The 24183-nt window shown below is 34.2% G+C and overlaps 1 protein-coding gene across 1 annotated transcript; it reads left to right on the top strand.

The window, feature by feature from the left end:
* The first annotated feature begins 16586 nt into the window (after positions 1-16586).
* LOC131862540 (protein HOTHEAD-like) lies at positions 16587-23625 on the top strand. Its single transcript, XM_059215015.1, has 6 exons — positions 16587-16753; positions 19701-19720; positions 21769-21789; positions 21878-22510; positions 22660-23485; positions 23583-23625. The coding sequence occupies exons 1-6, from the start codon at positions 16587-16589 to the stop codon at positions 23623-23625; spliced, it is 1710 nt and encodes a 569-aa protein (XP_059070998.1).
* The last annotated feature ends 558 nt before the right edge of the window (positions 23626-24183 follow it).

Below are 24183 nucleotides of genomic sequence, written 5' to 3'. Positions count from 1 at the left end.
TCCTAAACTAGGATTTTTTAGGAGAAATAAGGTTGTTCTTAGGGTCTATTACTTATGAAAGTGAAGGGAGATATTTGATCGGTTACTCTACCGCACAACTTCTTGCAATAGATGTGGTGCTACCCATACAAAGATGCAACTTTTGCCACTATGCAAAAAGTTATTTTTGAAAGGAGCTATCATGTCTAAGAAGGTAGTTTCTATCCTTGGTTAGGTCCCCAACCCATTAAAAGTAGAAAAACTATACATCACATATTCCATTTTCCCCTTCAAAATTCTCCCCAAAAATAACCTACGAGTTCACATTACAAAGAGTTGGCATAAGCTCCACTATCCAAGGCACACTTTGCTTGTTGAGATTCCATTGTTGCAAAGATAACTTTCTAATGGGAGGTGACAAGAACATAATGGAACCTACCTCCTATGAGAAATGGGAAAAGAATAGAGGGCTATGGATGGAGATTACTGATGCGGTCCTTGTTTCATATCTTGAGAGGCTTCATGGCAATGATCTGAAAGTGACAGAGGATTTTGTGAATGGTTTGGAGAAAGGCATCCTCACGATGTTTGGAGTGGAGTTTAGAAATGATGAAACCTTTATTGCGGAGATATCTTCTTTGCAGATGGAAGGCAACAATTTCTATAGAGAAATGAAGGTGGCAAAAGAAGCCATTGTGGCTTTCTTTGACAAAGATAGCGAGAGGAAATGGATGAAAAATATGAAGGACGGCGACTATAAAAGGAAGGACCTAAAATTACTTTAGGCGGAGATGGCCGCAGTGATTATGAGGTGCATTACACTTGATGGATGTTATGCCATCATTTTCTCTTACCACTTTATTATATTAAACCATTTAGGGCACAACAAAGGAATTTCTTTGTCTTTCTATCTATTATCTTCTCTTGAAAATAGCTTGGCGAATCATGCGAAAAATGGTGATAACCCTGTTCTGCATGAGTGACGCAAAGGCTTGTGTCCATGACTAGAATCATCCCTTCATATCAGGTTCAAACACATATAAATTTCTTTTGTAGCAACACTCACCTAAACACACCTCAAACACATAGGTTTTCTCAAACCACTAGGCTACACAAACCACTAAAAGTAAACATCAACTTCACAAACTCAATCCAATCCTCGGAATACATTTCATTAGGCTAATTACATATGTCTAAGGACAAATTGAGACTCAAAAACACACAGACCTCGCCAACCCCTTATATCCTACTCACACAAACCACTTCCCTATGAAGATGCAGCTTGTCCATAAACTCATCTCACAATGCCAAACTCTACAAGTCAATACCTTTAGACACTTTGGAATTATAATTTTCACATTAAAAGATGACACATGGCCACCAAGAACATAAAAAAATCATATAATAGTTTTTTGCAACATTCTCATAGCAGTAGTGACCGGAACTCACATAGACACGGTAGTTTTTAGAAATTGACTCATTTGACCCCTAAAATCATAAGATGAATTTTTCTGATACGAAGGAATTTTGTTCACAACATCATAATATATCCATACACCAAGTTTCAAGTCCTTATTCTACCATACATAATTGTACCAACACATTTCCTAACTACAGATCTCATAAACCATTTTCTGAACAGGCTGCCTTCACAAAAATGATCATAACTTGCTCTTTTTTATATTAAATTCCATCAGAATTGAAAAAACTGAAAGTACACTCAATTTTATTTCCATACATGTGACATTTTAAAAATAATCCTTCCATAAAAAATATTACAAATCTCTATAACACAGAGGAATCAGATTTTTAGCAAACTGTACCATTGTCAATTAAGCATTTTGACATCATTTTGCACGTGCCAACCTTAACTTGAGACCCTGAAACCAAAAAAAAAAGAAAATAATTGCTATTTTCCTCCATTCCAACAAATATTATCCTTTGATCAATGTGAAATGGAGGTTTATTACATTTTCAAAGTCATGGTTTACCCTACCTAGTGTTTTTAACAGTTTTTACAAAATTTGGTATATCTCTTCCAAAACTTAATGAAAAGAAATGAAACCAAAACCAAAATATTGTGGATTCACCCCTATATCATTCTCAAGTGATCTCAAATGATAATTAATAAGTTTCCAAGAAGAAAAAACAACTGATATCAGACTGTCACATTGAGAATACTTAGAAAATTGCAGGAAACCTCAAAGTTTTATTGATTTTCTTCTTTCAATACACACCAACCCCTCATGATTTGACCATCCCTTGTTTTATAAGCCTTTTAAAACCTCTTTTTATAGCTATAAATAAAACACAAACCATCATAACCATTAGGCTTCCCCTTTACAACCTTTTTGTAATTTTTTGAAATGACAACTTTTGTCGACATAGCAACTTTTTTTGACAAGTTTGCAAAACTTGACCAAATGACTTAAAATTACTTGGTATCATCTTAGACACACTAGAATAAGATAAATAAGCCTTATTACATCATTTCAACCCTTTCCTTAAGCATTTTCTATTCTTTGACCACATTTGACCTTCTTAGGACCTTATAGGGACCTACATTGAACAAAAATGGCTTAATGCCTTGCAATATGATTTATAATGACTTCAAATGGTCCCTTGGACCTTATAAAACCTTAGCACAACATTGAAAACAAAAGAAAATATAAAAAGTTTCATGAGGCCTTTCAAGGCCTAGGTGCTCCTGCAACAATGAGGGGCTAATCATGCTCATCATGGAATATTCTAAGGATCATGGGGTTAAACCCTCACGAGTAGTTAAACCCCCCAAATCTTCATCCAACAATGATGTTCATTATGTGTCGGATACATAGATGGATGAAGAAGAGTCTGGTATGGCTATGGACTGGTGGGAACTCAATGTCTCGGATGATTCGATATATCGTCCCTCTCAGTATGAGGGCCCCCAATGAAATATTACACCTGGCACTAGAAGAAGCAGAACAAAAAAACATCCTAGATGAGCTGCCAGTAAGTATAAAAACCCAAACCCCAAATTACAAGATTCGGTGCCACCAAATAGGAAGAAGTCTAAAACTGGAAAAATTGGGAAACCAAGGGAAAGTAGAAGGAAATCAAGCTAGAAATCCCCATTAACGTTGAACAAGGGGAACAGGGGGATACCCAAAATATTCTTATTTTGGTACTCTCCTTAGCATCGCTATCAAAGGCTAGGAGAATTTCTTTCTTTTGGTCAGTAAGGAGATTAAATTGTTAAAGGATGGAATTAAAGATATCATTAAGAATTTCACTGAGACGCCCATGGAAAGAAAGATGGATAAACTTCTCTGAATGACACAGGAACACAAAGAAGATGTAAAGACCATGAAAACAAATCAGGAATTGAGGACTAGTCAGTTGGAGATTAGCTTATAAGAAATTAAGGGTAATCTGAAGAACCTAGTGGATATCAGCAGGGAAGCCATGAATAACAGTGTTCGGGGTCTTAAAAAGGTAAATGAGATGATAGCTGATCAAAGAGCTTAGTCCAACACAAGCATTCCATCCTTTTACATCAAACAGAAGAAGAGAATCCAGGAACCAAACTTGCAGGGTACGAGATGTCAAACCTCCACAGGTCCCTATACAAGGACTAGAAGCAGGAACCAGGACAATAATACCTCCAAGGTTCATCATGGATGAGCTCGAGGACATCAATAAGAGGGTGAATCAAAAGATATCAGAGATGAAGTAATCTCTGGTCGAGTGAGTTTTAGGTTTTTTCTTGTTCTATTTTTTTTGTGTTGTTGTGTGGGCTTGGCCGCTATTTCTGTGGTTGTTATGTCATTGGTTAAAAACTGGTTAGCGACTTCTTATTTTTTTGTGCTCTTTAAATTTGTATTTTGGGTTCCTATAAAACCAGTTTACTCAATCAAAAAAATCCATCTATAACATTCACAAGATAAGATGCCACTTGTAGTTATAGGGACAACCTCACCTTATAACTATTTATATAGCAACAATAGGATTATATTTTAATTATAAATTGTCAATAAGTTAAATTAACTCACATAATTGTCCTATGTGTGGACATTACAAGTCCCAAAAAAATTTCTCATCTATAACTATTCAAGCTAGTTAGAATATGTATCAAATTGATGTGAAAAGTGTCTTCTTGAATGAGAATGTGGATGAAAAATTATATATGGTGTAGCCTCAATTTTTTAAAGTTATTAGATGTGAACATCTAGTTTGCCAGTCAATTAGGCCTCCTACATTATTTCCTAAGAGTTGAGTTTTGATAATTTGATTTGAGCATCTTTACAATTCAAATTATATACACCATCAATCTTTTGGAGCATTTTGGAATTGCAAATTGTAACTCATATTCTCCAAGTATTGAGATTGAGTTGAACCTATAAAAATAGGTTACAACTCCCTTATCAGTCAAGAGCAGCAAGCACAACCTCAAAGGTCATTTTCATTTGCTGGAATGAAGTTGTCCTTCCTAAAGATGGATGCTTTTCTTGGAGGATTCTAACAAATGACAAATTAGTCAAACTTGGGATTGTTGATCCTTTTTGGTGTGTTCTCTGTGGGTAGGCTCAAGAGGGTGTGGATCACTCTATCATCAATCATTTTTTTCTTTCATTTGGAAATTCATCACTCCTATGGTCACTTAGTGGGAAACAAACAAGAGGATCTTTAGAAAGGAACCTTCAAGCTTATCTCGGGTCTTGCAGAAAATTAAAACTTCTATTTTAGAAGTAGTAAATGCATATGTAGAAAAATCCAAATCAATCAACTCTTCATTTTCAGATTGGGATTAAAAAATCCTTCAATCCTAGGAACACAGTAATCTCCCTTTTACGAAATGGCTTAATGCCTTAAAATATGATTTATAATGACCTCAAATTGTCCCTTGGACCTTATACAACCTTAACACAACAATGAAAACAAAAAAAAACATAAAAAAATTCATGAGGCCTTTCAAGGCCTAGGTGTTGCTGCACCAATGAGGGGCTAATCATGCTCATCATGGAATATGATAAGGATATTGTGGTTAAACCCTCAGGACCAGTTAAACCCCCCAAATCTCCCTCCAATAATGTTGTTCATTATGTGTCAGATACGAAGATGGACGAAGAAGATTCTGGTATGGCTATGGACTGGTGATAACTCAATGTCTCGGATGATTTGATATACCGTTCCTCTCAGGAGGAAGGCCCCCAATGAAATATTACACCTGGCACTAGAAGAAACAGAAGAAAAAAACACCCCAGATGGGCTGCCAGTAAGTATACAAACCCAAACCCCAAATTACAAGATTTGGGGCTGCCGAATACGAAGAAGTCTAAAACTAGAAAAATTGGGGAAACCAAGGGAAAGTAGAAGGAAATAAAGTTGGAAATCCCCATTGACGTTGAACAAGGGGAATGGGGGGTACCCAAAAAGATTCTAATTTTTGTACTCTCCTTAGCAGTGCTGTCAAAAGCCAGGAGAATTGCTTTCTTTGGGTCAGTAAGGAGATTAATTTTTTAAGGGATGGAATTAAAGATATCATTAATACTTTCACCGAGATACCCATGGAAAGCAAGACGGATAAACTTCTCTGAATGACACAGGAACTCACAGAAGATGTAAAGACCATGAAAATAAATCAGGAATCAAAGATTGGTCAATTGGAGATTATCTTGAAAGAAATTAAGGGTAATCTGAAGAACCTGGTGGATATTAGCAGGGAAGTCATAAATAATAGTGCTCGAGGTCTTAAAAAGGTAAATGTGATGATAGCGGATCAAAGAGCTCAGTCCACCACAAGCATTCCCTCCTCTGTCATCAAACAGAAGAAGAAAATCCAGGAACCAAACTTGCAGGGTACGAGACTTCAAACCACCAGAGGTCCCTATACAAGGACTAGAAGTAGGAACCAGGAGAATAATACATCCAGGTTTATCATGGATGAGCTCGAGGACATCAATAAGAGGGTGATTCAAAAGAATTCGGAGATGAAGTAATCTCTAGTCTAGTGAGTTTTAGGTTTTTTCTTGTTCTGTTTTGTTTTCTGTTGTGTGGGCTTGGCCACTGTTTTCATGGTTGTTATGTCGTTTGTTACAGACTGGTTAGCGACTTCTTGTTTTTGTTGTACTCTTTAACTTTGGGTTTCGGGTCCTTGTAAAACCCATTTATCTCAATCAAAAAAAATACATCTATAACATTCACAAGATAAGATGCCACTCATAGTTATAGGGACAACCTCACCTTATAACTATTTATATAGCAACAATATTAGTATATTTTAATTATAAATTATCAATAATTTAAATTAACTCGCATAATTGTCCTATGTGTGGACATTACAAGTGCCAACAAATTTTCTCATCTACAACTATTCAATCTAGTTAGAATATGTATCAAATTGATGTAGCCTCAATGTCTTCTTGAATGAGAACTTGGATGAAAAATTATATATAGTGTAGCCTCAATTTTTTTAAGTTATTAGATGTGAACATCTAGTTTACCAGTCAATTTGGCCTCCTACATTATTTCCTAAGAGTTGAGTTTTGACAATTTGATTTTAGCATCTTTACAATTCAAATTATATACGCCATCAATCTTTTGGAGCATTTTAGAATTGCAAATTGTAACTCATATTCTCCAAGTATTGAGATTGAGTTGAAGTTGTCAACTTCTAATTAATCATTGTCAATCAATGAATCGCACTATAGACAACTGATGAGTATATTTAGACTACATCTTTACTTTCTTGTTATCTATCTCTCCCATTCTTTGTCAAAAATAAAACTCTCATTGGATATTTTCAAAAGATGTTTTGCAATATGTCCAAAGTACTCTTGACTTTGGCATACTCTATCAAAGAATAAAAAAATGTTTTGACTGGGTAGGCAAACTGTAAATAGGCAAGATGTATGGTCAATGGTCAACAACTGGCTGAACCTTTTCATTTGGTTCAAGAGGGATTTCTTGGATAAGTAAGCTCTGACAAGTAGTAGCTTTATCCTCTATTAAAGTTGAACAAAACAATTGTAAGTGCCAATTGTAAAAAACATTGATTACACAAAACTGTGATAGATTTACAATTGCCTCGACATACTTTGATTCTCTATGATAATCAAAGATTACTAACATTTTTGAGTAATCCTCTACTTCAACCAAACATATTAAGATTCACCGTCACTATATTGGACAACTAATGGACTATGAAGACATTTCTCTATTTTTTGTTCTAAGAAGCAAAGCACCAATTTAATGGCTAAACCACTTGGTCCTGGTCACTTTCTTAAATTTCAAATCAAGCTTGTTTTTTATTTATTCATTAAGGGTACTAAAATATGTTTATATTTTATGAAATAATGTAGTTAAGTAGATTTCCTTTAAAAGGTTGTAGTGAAATCATTATAGCCGAGAAATTGCCAAAGCATATTGTAACTGCAAAGGGAAGTATCAGAACAAGGCAGTTTTCCTCCCATATTCATCGCCCAGGTACTGTGCAAGCAGCAGCTAAATGTCCTGGCACTAAGATGGCTAGATTTCATTACTTTTTTATTAGATCGTCATGGGCCGTTTGAATAGAGAAATTTTTTGGAATGCTAGTAAAATTAATATGAATGGTACTGTGAAGTATATCAGGTACTGTGCAAGCAGCAGCTAAATGTACTGTCACTAAGTTGGCTATATTTCATTACTTTTTTATTAGATCGTCATGGGCTGTTTGAATAGAGACGATTTTTGGAATGCTAGTAAAATTAATATGAATGGTATTGTGAACTATATCATATGCTCGAAAATACTTACCGAATTCAAATAACTGGCATGAATTATTCATATGGCTCCATTCGTATTGAATAACTGTGATCTTTGTTGGCATGTCATCGAGGACACAAATGGATGCTGCGTGGAAGAATAGGAAAGCATTGTTTCATGATCCATAGCCCAAAAGAATTTTTGGTGAAAGAGTTGACAAATTAAAAGTATAAGATTTTATCAAAAAATAAGGGAATTAAATATGAAAAAAAATGATTTGAAAAACCATTAAAAAATGCTGAAAAAAAAAGGGCAAAAGTTATTTGTTTTCTAACTGTAAAGGTATTTTCATATCATAGAGATATAGAGAGAAAAGTAAAATGGTGAGTTTAGTCCATGAATTGTCCAAATAAAAATTTTGTTTAAAATAACAGAATATAATGTAGCATGTAAGCTTTGCTGCTGAATGATTATTTTGTATATTTTGTATGAAATTGATAAAGCTATTGCTATATGTTATGTGAGTAAACCTCTAGTCTTATTGTATAATGTGAATGCATTCCAAACTATTATTTTCCCATGCAAGGAATTAATTTCTGACACATAATATAGTTTGGGTGTAATAAATAGATTGTTTTCCCTACGGATGTCTATGGAGCTAGGGTGGCATTTGCACTAACTCTTCCACCCAATAAAGGAAGTTAGCTCCCAAAATGAGAATAATTAATTTTAGGAAATTTGTAAGTGGATTTGGAATGTGTACACATAGTAATTGAGATTTCTTATTCTTCTTGTTCAAGTATGTCACATTTGAAAAAGGAAATCATATCATTACTTTGGGAGATAGTGAAAAATAAAACAAAATTGGCTATTAAAATTATGATATATAAAAAAGAAATTATGATCAAGGTTCTTTGTTTGATTAATCGATAGTTGAGTGCAATGTATCACACCTTGGAGAAGTCCTTTATTTCATTTAAATTACAAATAATTTAATATTTGAAAAATCATTGATAATATTTAGTTTTTTGTGAACAAAAGTGATAATTAGGTGTTTAAATTTTCTTGATATTTAAATAAAATAATTGTTATATTATTTTTTTCAACATCTTCTTTTTTGTTAATACTTAGGTTAGTATTTCATTCCATCTTTTATAAATATTGGTAGGTAAGAAGTCAAATCCATTATACTTTACAGACGATTTTCACAGTGGAATCTTTTATCTTCATAAATTTATCTTTGTAAAAAATAATACTATGTAGAATCTATATTGCAAGAAAGATTAAGGCTACTAGCATGGAGTGCACGAGAATTAATGATGCCCTAGCTTATCAAGTGTCACTTAATCAATTGAAGACCAATAGTGAGGTGATTTTGCCGACAAGAAGTATAGGTAGCCCATAATTTATCCTCTAACGTAAATTAAATCCAAAAAAACGACTTAAAAAATTGAATATTACAATTCTTTTAGATTTACCTTCAATAGAAAAACATGTTCAAGATAATACAAATACAAGATTTGCTATAGAATCCCGAAAACCACTTGAATTTGCTTTTACATGGATAGCGGACATTGTAGACAATTCACAACTCTAAATCAGGAGTGGTAGCTTTATCTAACAAAGTGATGCCACAAATATAAAACATTCCGCTGACGTAAGGTAACGTAGCTCATTATACAAGGGAATAGACTATTTATATTTATTTGCCCGTGAGCTTGAGATCGTTTTAAGCAGAGGCTGACGTAGAATGCTTCAAATCGTACTAGATCTTCCCATTTATCATTCTACACTACGTGACTATCATCTCATGATAACAATCAATGTCAATTAAAATTACTTTGTATTTGACTTGCGGGCATATGATAAAAATGTCTTCCACCAGAATATTTTTCAAACAAATTAAATGCTTTTGTGAGTTGGTGAGTATGAAGATGTAGAAGGATTGTCATTGACAAAATTGCGCAGTCAAACCATATAATTATTACGAATGAAACGGTCCAGCCATGTTGGATTTCCACTGTTTTTGACAGGACTTGTTCAAAGACTCTTATGGAAACGGTCCATTATAGTATATTATTTCCTTCCAAATTTTAATTTGCCTTCACCGGAAAATAGCGGAGCGATGACAATTAAACAATAATTGGTCGACAAATTTATTTGAAGTTTTCGAATACAGGATTTTGTTGACAAAACCACCAAGGACAATATAAAATTTGGATAAATATGCATAGTCAATTCTTGATACTATCCATATGGATAGATACGCGTGAACTTTTCTATTTTTATTTCAAACACAATATCTATAATTAGACTTAAGGGGGTGGGGGTGGGCGTGGGGTTAGCGCACAGTAAACTTTATGTTCTAGCTGTGATTTACGGAGAACAAACGTTACATACGAGTTGTGCATGTAAGCTAACTAAAGAGTTCTAACTTAGCATCTACCTCGTAATTTTAGTTAAAGTCTTTCACATCTTCATAAATTTCATGCATCTCATGCATAATTTCTGCTCCCGTGATTTATATATCATTTGTAATTCATACAAATAATGTAAATGAAGATGATTGCATTCATTCAGTTTTGATTTTCTTCTCTATTTTGCTTGCAAGTTTTGCTTCTCTCTTTTCTGCTAGATCTATTTTATTTTGCAGGGATAGCTGCAAAATTCTACATTATCCACATGTCAGAGCCATCCCCTCAACCATTTATCCACATGTTTTAACTTTGTTTTGACACCTTTTCCCTATTGCTATTGATGTCTTTCCTTTGGACATCTTTTTACAATATTTGCACTTCATGCAGATGATGAATAATTTGTGTCAAAAAATGCAACTCAAAACAAATCATTTGAGTAACAAAAGAGTATAACGGTTTGCAGTGAAGTCACAATGAAATGGCAGATTATATGGATTAAAGGAAGGTAGTAAACATGCCGCCAGATTTTCTTCCCATATTTTGTCTCTTTCCCTTTCATTAAGTTAATTTAGGCTAAGTAAATAAATCTATATGATCAAATAATCATAAAAATGTATAAAACAATTAATGTTTTTTTTTTCTTTTAAATTGAATGGAGGGATAATAATTTTTATTTTTAGATATAATGATGAAGAGAATTTTTTATGTAACTAAATTTAAAATTATTATGTGTAAATAATTCAAGATTTTACAAGTTAATTAAGGATTCTTTTATAAATTTATAATTCCTTGCACACCAATTTTGTATGTTATCTGATCTTTTTTATAATTGGCAAATTTAGATTAGTTGAGTCTGTGCATTGGAGAACTAATTTATCTTGAGTTTAATTTTTGTTTATCATTAGGACGTGTTATTTAAAAATAAATTGGAGAAATTATTGGAGTATAAGCGCTAAGTTCTTCTAAGTTGACCATTTTAAATATATTGGCTCTCAAAATTGTATACCTTGCAACTTTAAATAATGCACACAAGACCTAGACCTAGGGATATATATGTTGAGCTAGAATATATGGGTAAGAATCATCATTAGACAATAAAGAGTTAGAGGCCAACAAATAGGAACGAGTTTCTACCTTGCACTTTTGGCATTATACTTGACTAAGGTGGTTATCTTAGAGGTAAAAACAAATGAGAAATGAAAACAACATGCCTTCAAAAAAACCATAAGTAAACCCGAAATATTTTTTGCTCAGACTATAAAGCACAATTCACAAAGGAAGTGATGCAACTTAGGAGTAGATATTTTTCTTTCAAGAAAATTTTATCTAAATTAGACAAATTTAATAATAACAAGGATTTTTGGCCCTTTTCGTTTTAATGACATACTTCATTTGGCCTCAAAATATGCTAGAAATTATTAGTATGTTAGATTTAAAAAAATTAATCTTCAAACCCTTATAAGTTTTCCCTTTGGTGTCTAATAAGATAAAATAAAGGATAAATTTAACTTTTTCAGTCACTCTAATCTCAAAAGTAAGCTTATATTTTCTCGGGTTGAGGGTTTTGATTATTTTGAGACCTTTGCTCCTATAGCCAAGATGGATTCCACTCATCATGAACTTTTCATTGTTGCATATTAGGGTTGGTTAGTGTATCAATTGGAGGTGAAGAGTACTTTCCTACATGGTGATCTTCAGGGGGAGACATGTATAAAGGAGTCTTTGGGCTTTGTGAGGGATTCTTATCTTGTTTTTAGAATACATTATTCATTATATGGTCTCAAACAATCTAATAGAGCTTGGTATGTGAAGATAGACAGTTTCTTGCTTGCTTCCAGATTTACTAGGTGTCACTCTAATCCCACAATTTACATTCAAAGGCATGGGTAAAACTTCTCATTCTTGTTCTCTATGTGGATGACTTGATTCTCACATAGAGTTCTCTTATCATGATTGAAGATACTTAACAAGCTTTGATGGAGTTTTTTGACATGTCTGACCTTTGTCTATTGCATTACTTCCTTGGTCTCCAAGTTCATCAATCTTCTGCAACTATTTCTACCTTTCAATAGAAGTATGCTCTTGATTTTCTTCAAAGATTTTGGATGGTTTATTGCAAGCCAATCCCTACTCCATTTTCAGTTAGGTATTGTGTTGTCTACCAGTTGTACTAGTCCATCAATTGACGCTACATTGTATCAGCAGTTGGTTGACAACCTTTTGTACTTAACACATTTAATGTAGGTAGGAACAAAGTAATGTGCAAGGGATCGAGTGATACCCCTAATGTGTAAGGAACCCATGGTAAAAGATGTCATGTGAGATGCATGATGTCTCCAATGTGAAAAATGTATGAATATAAATCCAAGAATGGAATAAAGAGGAAGACATGATGCCCCTAAATGTAAGGATGTGACCTTGAATATGAAACTAGAGGGAAGGTATGATTTTTCCCCAATGAATGGATTAATGCCAAAGATATGTCAAGTGGAATGCAAATGGTATAAAGGATACACTTATACAGAATAGTGATATAATAAAGTAGGGTCAATAAGTGACTCTACAAGTTGAATGTATCAATCTAGAATAAAAATGTAAATTATAAATAATCTTGGTATAGAGATGTAGGACCGATTTAAGTGACTTTATAAGTGATATCAACATGGGATTAGTATTCAAGCTCTAAAAAACATGATTTAACAATATAGGGTCAAAGCCTACAAACTAATCAATAATGGGAAGGTGTAGGCCTTGTAGTAAAATGGGATACATAGAATATATAGGTGAATCAACGCAAACATGAACTATGATAAGGAAATATAATAAAATATAGTGGTAATTTAGTGATAATATATGTAAAAACCAAGAGTGGATATAAAAATTTTAAGGTGAAAATGTGTGACCAACCTAGCTGGTGGATAAAGGCAAGAGGGAAATGTCTACAAATTAAATATATGGAAAAATATGTGAATAAGAAAAAATTCAAAGAAACCTTTTAGCCAAAATCAATCCCCCTAAGACACCTCAACTGGGGAAGACCAAGTGTGTGAAAAAATATAGAAAGTGACATGGGCATTAAAGCACAATAAACCTATGGTAAGTAAGAAAAGTCTAAAATGAAAAAGTAAATAGGAAAAATAAAAAAGATATAAAGGTAGAAAGGAAATGTAAGTGATAGGTATATATGGATATAAGCTTAAGTGATGCTCATAATGCTTATAATCCATTAAAAAACAATTTGGGTGCCCCCTTTAACACAATATATGTTGTCTCATCTTATAGATCATCTTTATATGGCCAACAAAATCATCTATTTAGTCAATTCATGTTCCTAATATTATTCTTGTTTTTGTCATTTCCTTATAACCCATTCATACTTATTAACATGTGGTTATGGTGGAATTTTCACCATTTGATGCTCTACAACTTTCTTTTCTTTCGACTTATTCTTTTGCACACGAAACTTGAGTATTTCTTATATTGAGTCTTCCTTCTTTTTGGTATATGGTGTACAATTTTAGGCTCTTATTACTTTGTTTTTTGTTTCATCATTTATTTCCTTTGTAAAACTTGAAACATAGCCTATGCCAAAATGGGAGCTTTAGAACAAGGTATGGACATCCATCAAAATTAAGGGGTGTTATTTTTAGTTGACTAGAAAATTGCACTTGTTAAGACACTTGGCACATGATGATTCACACATCTACACCTTGGCAATCTTAAAGAGGCAAATCTCACCATTACAAGGACATGACCCACTAGTTTACCACACTTGATCTCACGAGAAACTTAATAACATTCATTTAAGTATCACATTATGAACATATTTCCACAACATAAATGAGGTATTTCCCCTCCAAATCGACAACATCTTTTCCTTACTATGTTCACATGGGGTCTATGGTTAGTCTTTGAATTCCATGGCCCACAGAATAAATTTCTGCACACTACACAAACTGTTAATGTATCCAAAATAAGAATAACACAAATTTAATCATTGCATTCACATTAACAATAAATATAGTGCAATCCTTTCCCCAAGTACAAAATTCAAGCATCCAAATTAACTGTGGTGATCATAACTGATCATGCACAAGATCGTTGCCTAAAATTTTATAAAGCAATCAAAGAAGTACTTGATATTCTACATCGTATTCGGAAAATGCACGAAATCGATTAAATATTATTTCGTGAAACAAGCATAACAATTTAATAATCCTCATGGTATTGGAAACATGTATATAATTATGACAATCTAATTCCATAATTAACTGTAATCATCCTAATGATTCGCATTGCAGTGTAAACATGAGCCTACTCATCAAGGATTGCTAAGTCTTGTAAGGTCCATAGGTGAAATAATAATAGATTCATTCTATTTACAATCATCATCATAAAAATTAACTATCTCATTTCTTCAAGCGTTCAAGACTCAACATCAAAATTATTATCTAGGTAATTGAACCTTCATTTGGCCTTCACGATGCTTGTTCTCTTAACACCATCATAAGGTATCCTTCCTAATCACATCATCATATCAATTTTTGATGAGGGTATAAGGACTTTCTAAGAAGAATAATCTGTCTAATAGTGAATTGTAGCAGAGCTCATTTTAACTATGTAAGATTTCATCAAAGGTTGTTTCAAGTGTATATGATCATATGAATTAGCTATATTATCCTGCAATTACAATTAGAATCCAAATCTGGCAAGATTCCAATCTTTAGGTATGATACTCAAATACAATGTCCAAAAGTATCACTTAAATGAAGGTATGTAGTGTTTAAGGAAATCTTGTGAGGGGTATCGCAATGTGGAAGTTAAATATATGATGAGAGAATGCAAAAAATGGAAAGAAATGTACCCTAAGTCCATTAAAAGAGAATGGTAAGGTAGACTTCAATCCCAAAATGTGTCTGAAATCAAAATATATTTTTAGACAAAATCCAAGGAGATGGAATAGTGGTTAAGATTAATGAAGCTTTTAGGAAGGTGGAGATTTATTGGAGAGTTGTGTTGAAAACCCTTTCATGGAGTTATCAAAGTGGTTTAGAATAAAGGAAAGAAATAGCTTATGAACACACAAAAAAACCAGCACAAAAGGTGAGAAAAGATTGGAAAACGAATGCTAAAGAAATAGACATCATTGATATTCAACAAGGAGAATTTGTGTTCAACGTAGGAGGCAAAAAAATGGTGATAGATTCCTAATCAAGAAGGCAAATGGAAAATGTCTAAGAGAGACGGAGAGGGAAGCAAGAAAGAAACACATTGTATCCAAAATGAGCATGGAATCTTTGTTTTGAGATACTCAAAATATCATAGAGGATTAGGCTAAGGAACATTTTCCACTTACCCTCTTCATTTTATGTATAAGTATTCGGGGTAACAATTTTGCATATGAAAAATCATTATTTTGTCTATTTTCATTTTCTTATTTTTGATATTATTTTGCAAGTATTGTAGGTTGTGTATTTCTTATATGTTTTCCTTCATAGATTCCATACTACTAGGTTTGGGTTTTAACCTCGTATATGTGAAGAATAGACTTAACAATAATGTCTTTATGAAGTTACTTGCAACATATATAACATTCAATGGGGTGGATAAAGGTAACCCTGGGTCGGCTAGCTGAGGGGGAGTAGCTTGTGACCATGATGGTAGGCTTGTTTCAGTAGGGGTGCTTCAGTAGGGGCAATCCCACTGGGCACCTAGACAAACCACTATATCGAAGCTAAAGCTTCTTACACTGGGTTACATATGGTGATCAGAGAAGGGTTCAAAAAAGTCTGGCTCGAGAGTGATTCTCTAAATATCATCAGGTGTGTTAGTGAGCAAAGTGAGCCCAGCTGGACCATAAATCAATTAATTCAAGAGTGCCATATCATGATTAATAAAATTGATGATTTCATGATCTCCCATGTTTATCGGGAAGGTAATAGGCCAGTGGACCACCTGGCTAACATAGGTGTGGATTATGTGGACATGTGATGGTGGATGGGAAAGGAAACTTTCCTGATACAATTGTGCCAACTGATGAGAAAGGACACTGAATGCATTGGCCAATCATATCTCATTAATAATTTTAGAATGCCAAATGAATTAAATCTTTCACGGGATTTTCGTTCAAATTCCAAAACCATGTTTTCTATATCCTTGTTTTGTATCTGGTTTTTCATTGCTCGGCTTTGGTTGGGTTTCCATTGTTGCAAAGATAACTTTCTAATGGGAGGTGACAAGAACATAATGGAACCTACCTCCTATGAGAAATGGGAAAAGAACAAAGGGCTATGGATGGAGATTACTGATGGGGTCCTTGTTTCATATCTTGAGACGCTTCATGGCAATGATCCGAAAGTGACAGAGGATTTTGTGAATGGTTCGGAGAAAGGCATCCTCACGACGTTTGGAGTGGAGTTTAGAATTGATGAAACCTTCATCATGGAGATATCTTCTTTGTAGATGGAAGGCAACAATTTCTATAGAGAAAGGAAGGCAGTGAAAGAAGCCATTGCGGCTTTCTTTGACAAAGATAGCGAGAGGAAATGGGTGAAAAATATGAAGGACGGCGACTATAATAGGAAGGAACTGAAATTACTTTGGGCGGAGATGGCCGCAGTGATTATGAGGTACATTACTCTTGATAGACGCTATGCCAATATTATCTCTTACCACTTTATGATATTAAACCATTTAGGGCACAACAAAAGAATTTCTTTGTCTTTCTATCTGTTATCTTCTCTTGAAAATAGCTTGGTGAATCATGCCAAAAATGGTGATAACCCTGTTCTGCATGAGTGATGCAAAGGCTCATGTCCATGACTAAAATCATCCCTCCATATCAGGTTCAGACACACATCAATTTCTTTTGTAGCAACACTCACCTAAACACACCTCAAATACATAGGTTTTCTCAAACCAATAGGCTACACAAACCACCAAAAGTAAACATCTACTTCACAAACTCAATCCAATCCTCGGAATACATTTCATTAGGCCAATTACACATGTCTAAGGACAAATTAAGACTCAAAAACACTCAGACTTTGCCAAACCCTTATATCCTACTCACACAAGCCACTTCCCTATGAGGATGCAACTTGTCCATAAACTCATCTCACAATGCCAAACTCTACACGTCAACACCTTCGAACACTTTGGAATTATAATTTTGATATTAAGAGACCACACATAGTCACCAATCACATAAAAAATTCATACAATAGTTTTTCGCAACCTTCTTGTAGTGGCAGTGACAAGAACTCACATAGACATGGCGGTTTTTAGAAATTGACTCATTTGAGATGAATTTTTCTAGTAAGAAGGAATTTTGTTCACAACATCATAATATATCCATACACCAAGTGTCAGGTCATTATTCGACGATACATATCTATACCAACACATTTTCTAACTATAGATCTGGTAAACCATTTTCTGAACAGGCTGCTTTCACAAAAATGATCATAACTTGCTCATTTTTACATTAAATTCCATCAGAATTGAAAAAACTGAAAGTAGACTCAATTTTATTTCCATAAATGTGACATTTTAAAAATAATCCTTCCATAAAAAATATAACAAAGATTTGTAACACACAGGAATTAGAGTTTTACCAGTATGTACCATTGTCAAATAAGCATTTTGACATCATTTTGCACGTGCCAACCTTAACTTGAGACCCTGAAACCAAAAGAAAATGAAAATAATTTCTATTTTCCTCCATTCCACCAAATATTATACTTTGATCAATGTGGAAAGGAGGTTTATTACATTTTCAAAGTCATGGTTTACCCTACCTAGAGTTTTTAATAGTTTTTAAAAAAATTTGTATATCTCTTCCAAAACTTAATGAAAAGAAATGAAACCGAAACAAAAATACTGTGGATTCAACCCTATATCATTCTCAAGTGATCTTAAATTCTAATTAATAAGTTTCCAAGAAGAAAAAATAACTGATATCAAACTGTCACATTGAGAATACTTAGAAAATTGCAGGAAACCTCAAACTTTTATTGATTTTCTTCTTTCAATACACACCAACCCCTCATGATTCGACCATCCCTGGTTTTATAAGCCTTTTAAAACATCTTTTGATAGATATAAATAAAACACAAACCATCATAACCATTAGGCTTCCCCTTTACAACCTTTTTGCAATTTTTTGAAATGACAACTTTTGTCAACATAACAACTTTTTTTGACAACTTTACAAAACTTGACCAAAGGACTTTAAATTACTTGGTATCAGCTTAGACACAGTAGAATAGGATAAATAAGCCTTATTACATCATTTTCAACCTTTCCTTGAGCATTTTCTATTCTTTGACCATATTTGACCTTCTTAGGACCTTATAGGGACCTACATTGAACAAAAATGGCTTAGTGCCTTAAAATATGATTTATAATGACTTCAAATGGTCCCTTGGACCTTATACAACCTTAACACAACATTGAAAACAAAACAAAACATAAAAACTTTAATGAGGCCTTTCAAGGCCTAGGTGCTACTGCACCAATGAGGGGCTAATCATGCTCATCATGGAATATGCAAAGGATCATGGGGTTAAACCCTCACGAGCGATTAAACCCCCCAAATCTTCGTCAAACAATGATTTTCATTATATGTAAGATATGGAGATGGACGAATAAGAGTCTGGTATGGCTATGGACGGGTGGGAACTCAATGTCTCAGATGATTTAATATGTCATCCCTCTCAGTAGGAGGGCCACTAATGAAATATTACACCTAGCACTGGAAGAAGCAGAAGAAAAAAACACCCCAGAAGGGCTACCTGTAAGTATAAAAACCCAAAATACAAGATTCGGGGCCACCAAATATGAAGAAGTCTAAAACTGGAAAAACTTGGGAAACCAAGGGAAAGCAAAAGGAAATAAAGCTGGAAATCCCCATTAACGTTGAACGGGGGGAAAAGGGGGATACCCAAAAAGATTCTTATTTTGGTACTCTCCTTAACAGCACTCTCAAAAGAAGGGAGAATTTCTTTCTTTGGGTCAGTAAGGACATTAATTTGTTAAAGGATGGAATTAAAGAAATCATTAACAATTTCACTGAGATGCCAATGGAAAGCAAGACGAATAAACTTCTCTGAATGACACAAGAACTCACAGAAGATGTAAAGACCATGAAAACAAATCAGGAATCAAGGATTGGTCAGTTGGAGATTAGCTTATAAGAAATTAAGCGTAATCTGAAGAACCTGGTGGATATCAGTAGGGAAGCCATGAATAACAGTGCTCGGGGTCTTAAAAAGGTAAATGCGATGATAGCGGATCAAAGAGCTTAGTCCAACACAAGCATTCCATCCTCTGACATCAAACAGAAGAAGAGAATCCAGGAACCAAACTTGTCGGGTACGAGACTTCAAACCAACACAGGTCCCTATACAAGGACTAGAAGTAGGAACCAGGAGAATAATACCTCCAGTTTCATCATGGATGAGCTCGAGGACATCAATAAGAGGGTGACTCAGAAGAATTCAAAGATGAAGTAATCTCTGGTCGAGTGAGTAACTTTAAGTTTTTTCTTGTTCTATTTTTTTTTTTGCTGTGTAGGTTTGGCCACTGTTTCCGTGGTTGTTATGTCATTGGTTACAGACTAGTTAGCGACTTCTTATGTTTGTTGTGCTCTTTAACTTTGGGTTTCGGGTCCCTGTAAAACCCGTTTATCTCAATCAAAAAAAATCCATCTATAACATTCACAAGATAAGATACCACTCGTAGTTATACGGACAACCTCACCTTATAACTATTTATATAGCAACAATAGGATTATATTTTAATTATAAATTATCAATAAGTTAAATTAACTCGCATAATTGTCCTATGTGTGGACATTACAGTTCCCAAAAAATATTCTCATCTATAACTATTCAATCTAGTTAGAATATGTATCAAATTGATGTGAAAACTGTCTTCTTGAATGAGAACTTGGATGAAAAATTATATATGGTGTAGCCTCAATTTTTGTAAGTTATTAGTTGTGAACATCTAGTTTGCCAGCCAATTAGGCCTCCTACATTATTTCCTCAGAGTTCAGTTTTGATAATTTGATTTTAGCATCTTTACAATTCAAATTATATATGCCATCAATCTTTTGGAGCATTTTGGAATCGCAAATCGTAACTCATATTCTCCAAGTATTGAGATTGAGTTGAAGCTGTAAAAATAGGTTACAACTCCCTTATCAGTCAAGAGCAGCAAGCACAACCTCAAAGGTCATTTTCATTCTGCTGGATTGAAGTTGACCTTCCTAAAGATGGATGCTTTGCTTGGAGGATTCTAACAAAAGACAAATTAATCAAACTTGGGATTGTTGATCCTTTTTGGTGTGTTCTTTGTGGATAGGCTCAAGAGGATGTGGATCACCTTCTATTACAATGTTCCTTTGCACAGTCCTGTTGGGCTCACATCATTAATAAAACGAATTGGATTTATCCCTTATCAGAGAATCTCTGGGATATATTCACAAATTGGCCTTCACTCTATCATCAATCATTTTTTTCTTGCATCTGGAAATTCATCCCTCCTATGATCACCTAGTGGGAAAGAAACAAGAGGATCTTTAGATAGCAACCTTCAAGCTTATCTCTGGTCTTGTAGAAAATCGAAACTTCTATTTCAAAAGTAGTAAATGCATATGTAGCAAAATCCAAATCAATCAACTCTTCGTTTTCAGATTGGGATTAAAAAATCCTTCAATCCTAGGAACACATTAATCTCCCTTTTACGGGAAGCTCTTTCCAACCCCCCAAAAGAACAATAGATAGATTAAAAATCAATTGGATTCGTCCTCTGAAAGGGAAGTTAAAGTTAAACTTTAATGGGGCAACCAAACACAATGCACGCAAAGCAGGTGGTGGGTGTGTAATTAGGGATCATAAAGGAAATATTCTTGTAGCTTCAGTACTTCCATTCCTGGATGGTTATAATAATATGGCAGAAGCACATGCCCTTCTCCAAGGTCTCTTGTTGACTAAATCCTTTCAAATTTCAAACATCTTAATTGAGGGTGACTCTTTGCATTATCAATTCTTGTAGAAAGAGAATCTTGCACAATTGGAGCATTCAATATGTGTTGCAACAAGTCTGGCTGACCGTATGTTAATATGTATAAACGTAGATAGACGTTGACCATATGTTAATATGTATAAAATTACGAATGAAACCGTCAAGGCTGCAAGACAGACATGTTACATTTCCACTTGCCCTTGACTGGACTTGGTAAAAGACTCTTTTGCAAGATGGTCCATTATTTTATTGTTTTAATTAAACCGAAGACAGTGGAGGGATGATAATTCAACAATAATTGGTTGACAAAATTTATTTCATTTTCTAATTTGAACTTTTCAATCACGGGATTTGTTTGACAAAACCACCAAGGACAATATAAAATTTGGATAAATATGCATAGTAAATTCTCGATACTATCCATATGGATAGATACGCGTGAACTGTTCTTATTCCATTTCAAAGACAATATCTATAAATAGGTGCAACGATTGCAAATACATCACAAAACATTCATTCGAAGAAGAATTAGACTGGTTAATCACATTCAGTATGGAGAAATTATTTCTTCTGATTTCATGCCTGCTGATGTTTACACATCAATTCTGTTCAGAAGCAGCAACATCTAATCCGGGTGGGTAAAAACTTCTGTTTGGAATCAATATAGTTGTTTCTTAGCATAGGATTGTTTTTGACATTGACGATTCTGTGTGCAACTGCAGAGTACCCATATTCGTTTATGACAGCAGATGCTCAAAAGGCAGCTTCAAGATCATATGATTACATTGTGGTTGGAGGAGGTACAGCGGGATGTCCCCTGGCAGCAACTCTCTCACAGCACTACTCTGTTTTAGTATTGGAGAGGGGAGACTCTCCTTACGGAATTCCCGATGTGGAGGATTTCAGAGGGTCTCCCACAACTAATCCCAACGTAGCGCAGGGGTTTGTCTCAGAAGATGGAGTGCAGTTGGTACGGGCGAGAGTTTTAGGAGGCGGATCAGCCATCAACGGTGGAGTCTACAGCAGGGCGAGCACTGAATATATTCGGAAAATAAAGTGGGATGAGAAACTTGTATATGAGTCATATGAATGGGTAGAACGGTTGAATGCCTTCCAACAATACAAGCTTTCTACTTGGAATTCTGCTACCAAGGATGGGCTTCTTCAAGCTGGAGTTCTTCCTTACAACGGCCACACTTTCGATCATTTGGTTGGCACCAAGATCAGTGGCTCAATCTTTGACGAGAATGGAAAGAGACATACAGCCGCAGATCTACTCCAGTATGCAAATCCAGAAAATATTGTAGTTCTTCTCAATGCTACTGCCAGCAGAATACTCTTCAGTTTCGGATCAGGTACCAATTCATATTTTCCTTTCAGAATTCCCCTACCCTACTTTACTTTGATGAGTATTCCTTTTATTCTTTTACAAAATATTCAGAAATATATTTCATATATCTATCTATGTGTATGCATGTGATATTATCAACAATCTATATTGCAGGAAAGCCAAAGGCTAGCGGAGTGGAGTTCAGAAGCAATAATGATGGTCTCATTTATCAAATTTCACTTAACCAATTGTCAATCAATAGTGAGGTGATTTTGTCAGCAGGAAGCATAGGTAGCACTCAACTTCTCCTCTTAAGCGGAATTGGTCCAAAAAGACAACTCAAAGAAATGAATATTCCTGCTCTTTTAGATTCACCTTTTGTAGGTAAACAAGTTCAAGATAATCCTAGTGCAGCCTTTACTATGGTATCCTCAAAACCACTTGAAGATTCTTATTCACAATTAGCGGGCATTTTAGACAATTCACAAAATTACATCGAAAGTGGTAGCCTTGTCCAACGGAATAATGGTACAAATACACAATATTTAGGTGTTCTTGATATTAAGTTGGCATTTCCCTTATCAAGGGGTGATCTTTGGCTTAAAAGCGTAGACCCTCAAGATAACCCCTATGTTCGTTACAACTACTATTCACACTCTCTTGATCTACAAAGATGTGTGAAAGGTATAAAAGTAATGGTTAATCTGAGTATGTCATCTTCTATCCAAGAGTTTGCATTTACTGATAGTGGAAATTCCAAAACACTCCAATTCCTTGGAAGAGCATTACCAAAGAATCAATCAAATGATGATGCCTTGGCGAAGCTTTGCAAAGAGGCACTAGGGACATTTAACCATTATCATGGAGGTTGTCAAGCTGGTTTAGTGGTTAATGAAAGATATCTGGTGAAAGGTGTTGATAATCTCAGAGTTGTGGATGGCTCAATTTATAAGGATTCCCCTGGTACCAACCCACAAGCCACAACCATGATGCTTGGAAGGTATTTATTTTTATTAAAAATTTTATTGCATTATTTCTTTTTCGATTCTCACAAAATATAACATTAACAATACATTTTGATCATGCAATATGTGCAGGTATATGGGAATTCATATCCTTCAAGAACGCACAATCTCTTAAAACTATGAGAAGACCATGCTGAAATAATTGGCACGCTTGTTGTGCTCACATTCATTTATCATAGAACTAAATAATACCAAACATGGTAATGTTTTTGATAAAGTGTGAAATTGTAAATAATTCAATTTTACCTCTTATTTCCTATCAACATAAATATTTTCCAAGATAGCACATTGTTATGAAATTTACAAGAATAAATTTAATTTGAGCTTTGATTAACTTTCATACAAAAGTGCACTTTCTTTTTTAATTGAATTGATATTATAACAAAAATACATGTTCCAAGGTTTTATAAATAAAGGAATACATAATTTTTCTTATAATTTATTGTTATATGATGATGTAAATGTGGAAGTGTTTAATTTGGTATTTATTTTTTACACTATATAGTACTTCTTTTTTTGTTTTGTTGGTTTAATTATACGTTATGGTGAGATGTATATTTTTTAAGAAAATCATGTTAAATAAATTTAAGAAATGAACATGTGAAAAGGATAAAATTATTACAATATCACTTCTTGGCCAAAATGTTTGTGCATAACATAACTAAAATGAATT

The sequence above is a fragment of the Cryptomeria japonica genome, unplaced genomic scaffold (genome assembly GCF_030272615.1).
Source record: "Cryptomeria japonica unplaced genomic scaffold, Sugi_1.0 HiC_scaffold_44, whole genome shotgun sequence".
Lineage (NCBI taxonomy): Eukaryota > Viridiplantae > Streptophyta > Pinopsida > Cupressales > Cupressaceae > Cryptomeria > Cryptomeria japonica.
Note: the sequence above shows the minus strand (reverse complement) of the source record. Positions and strands in the feature narration are given on the sequence as shown.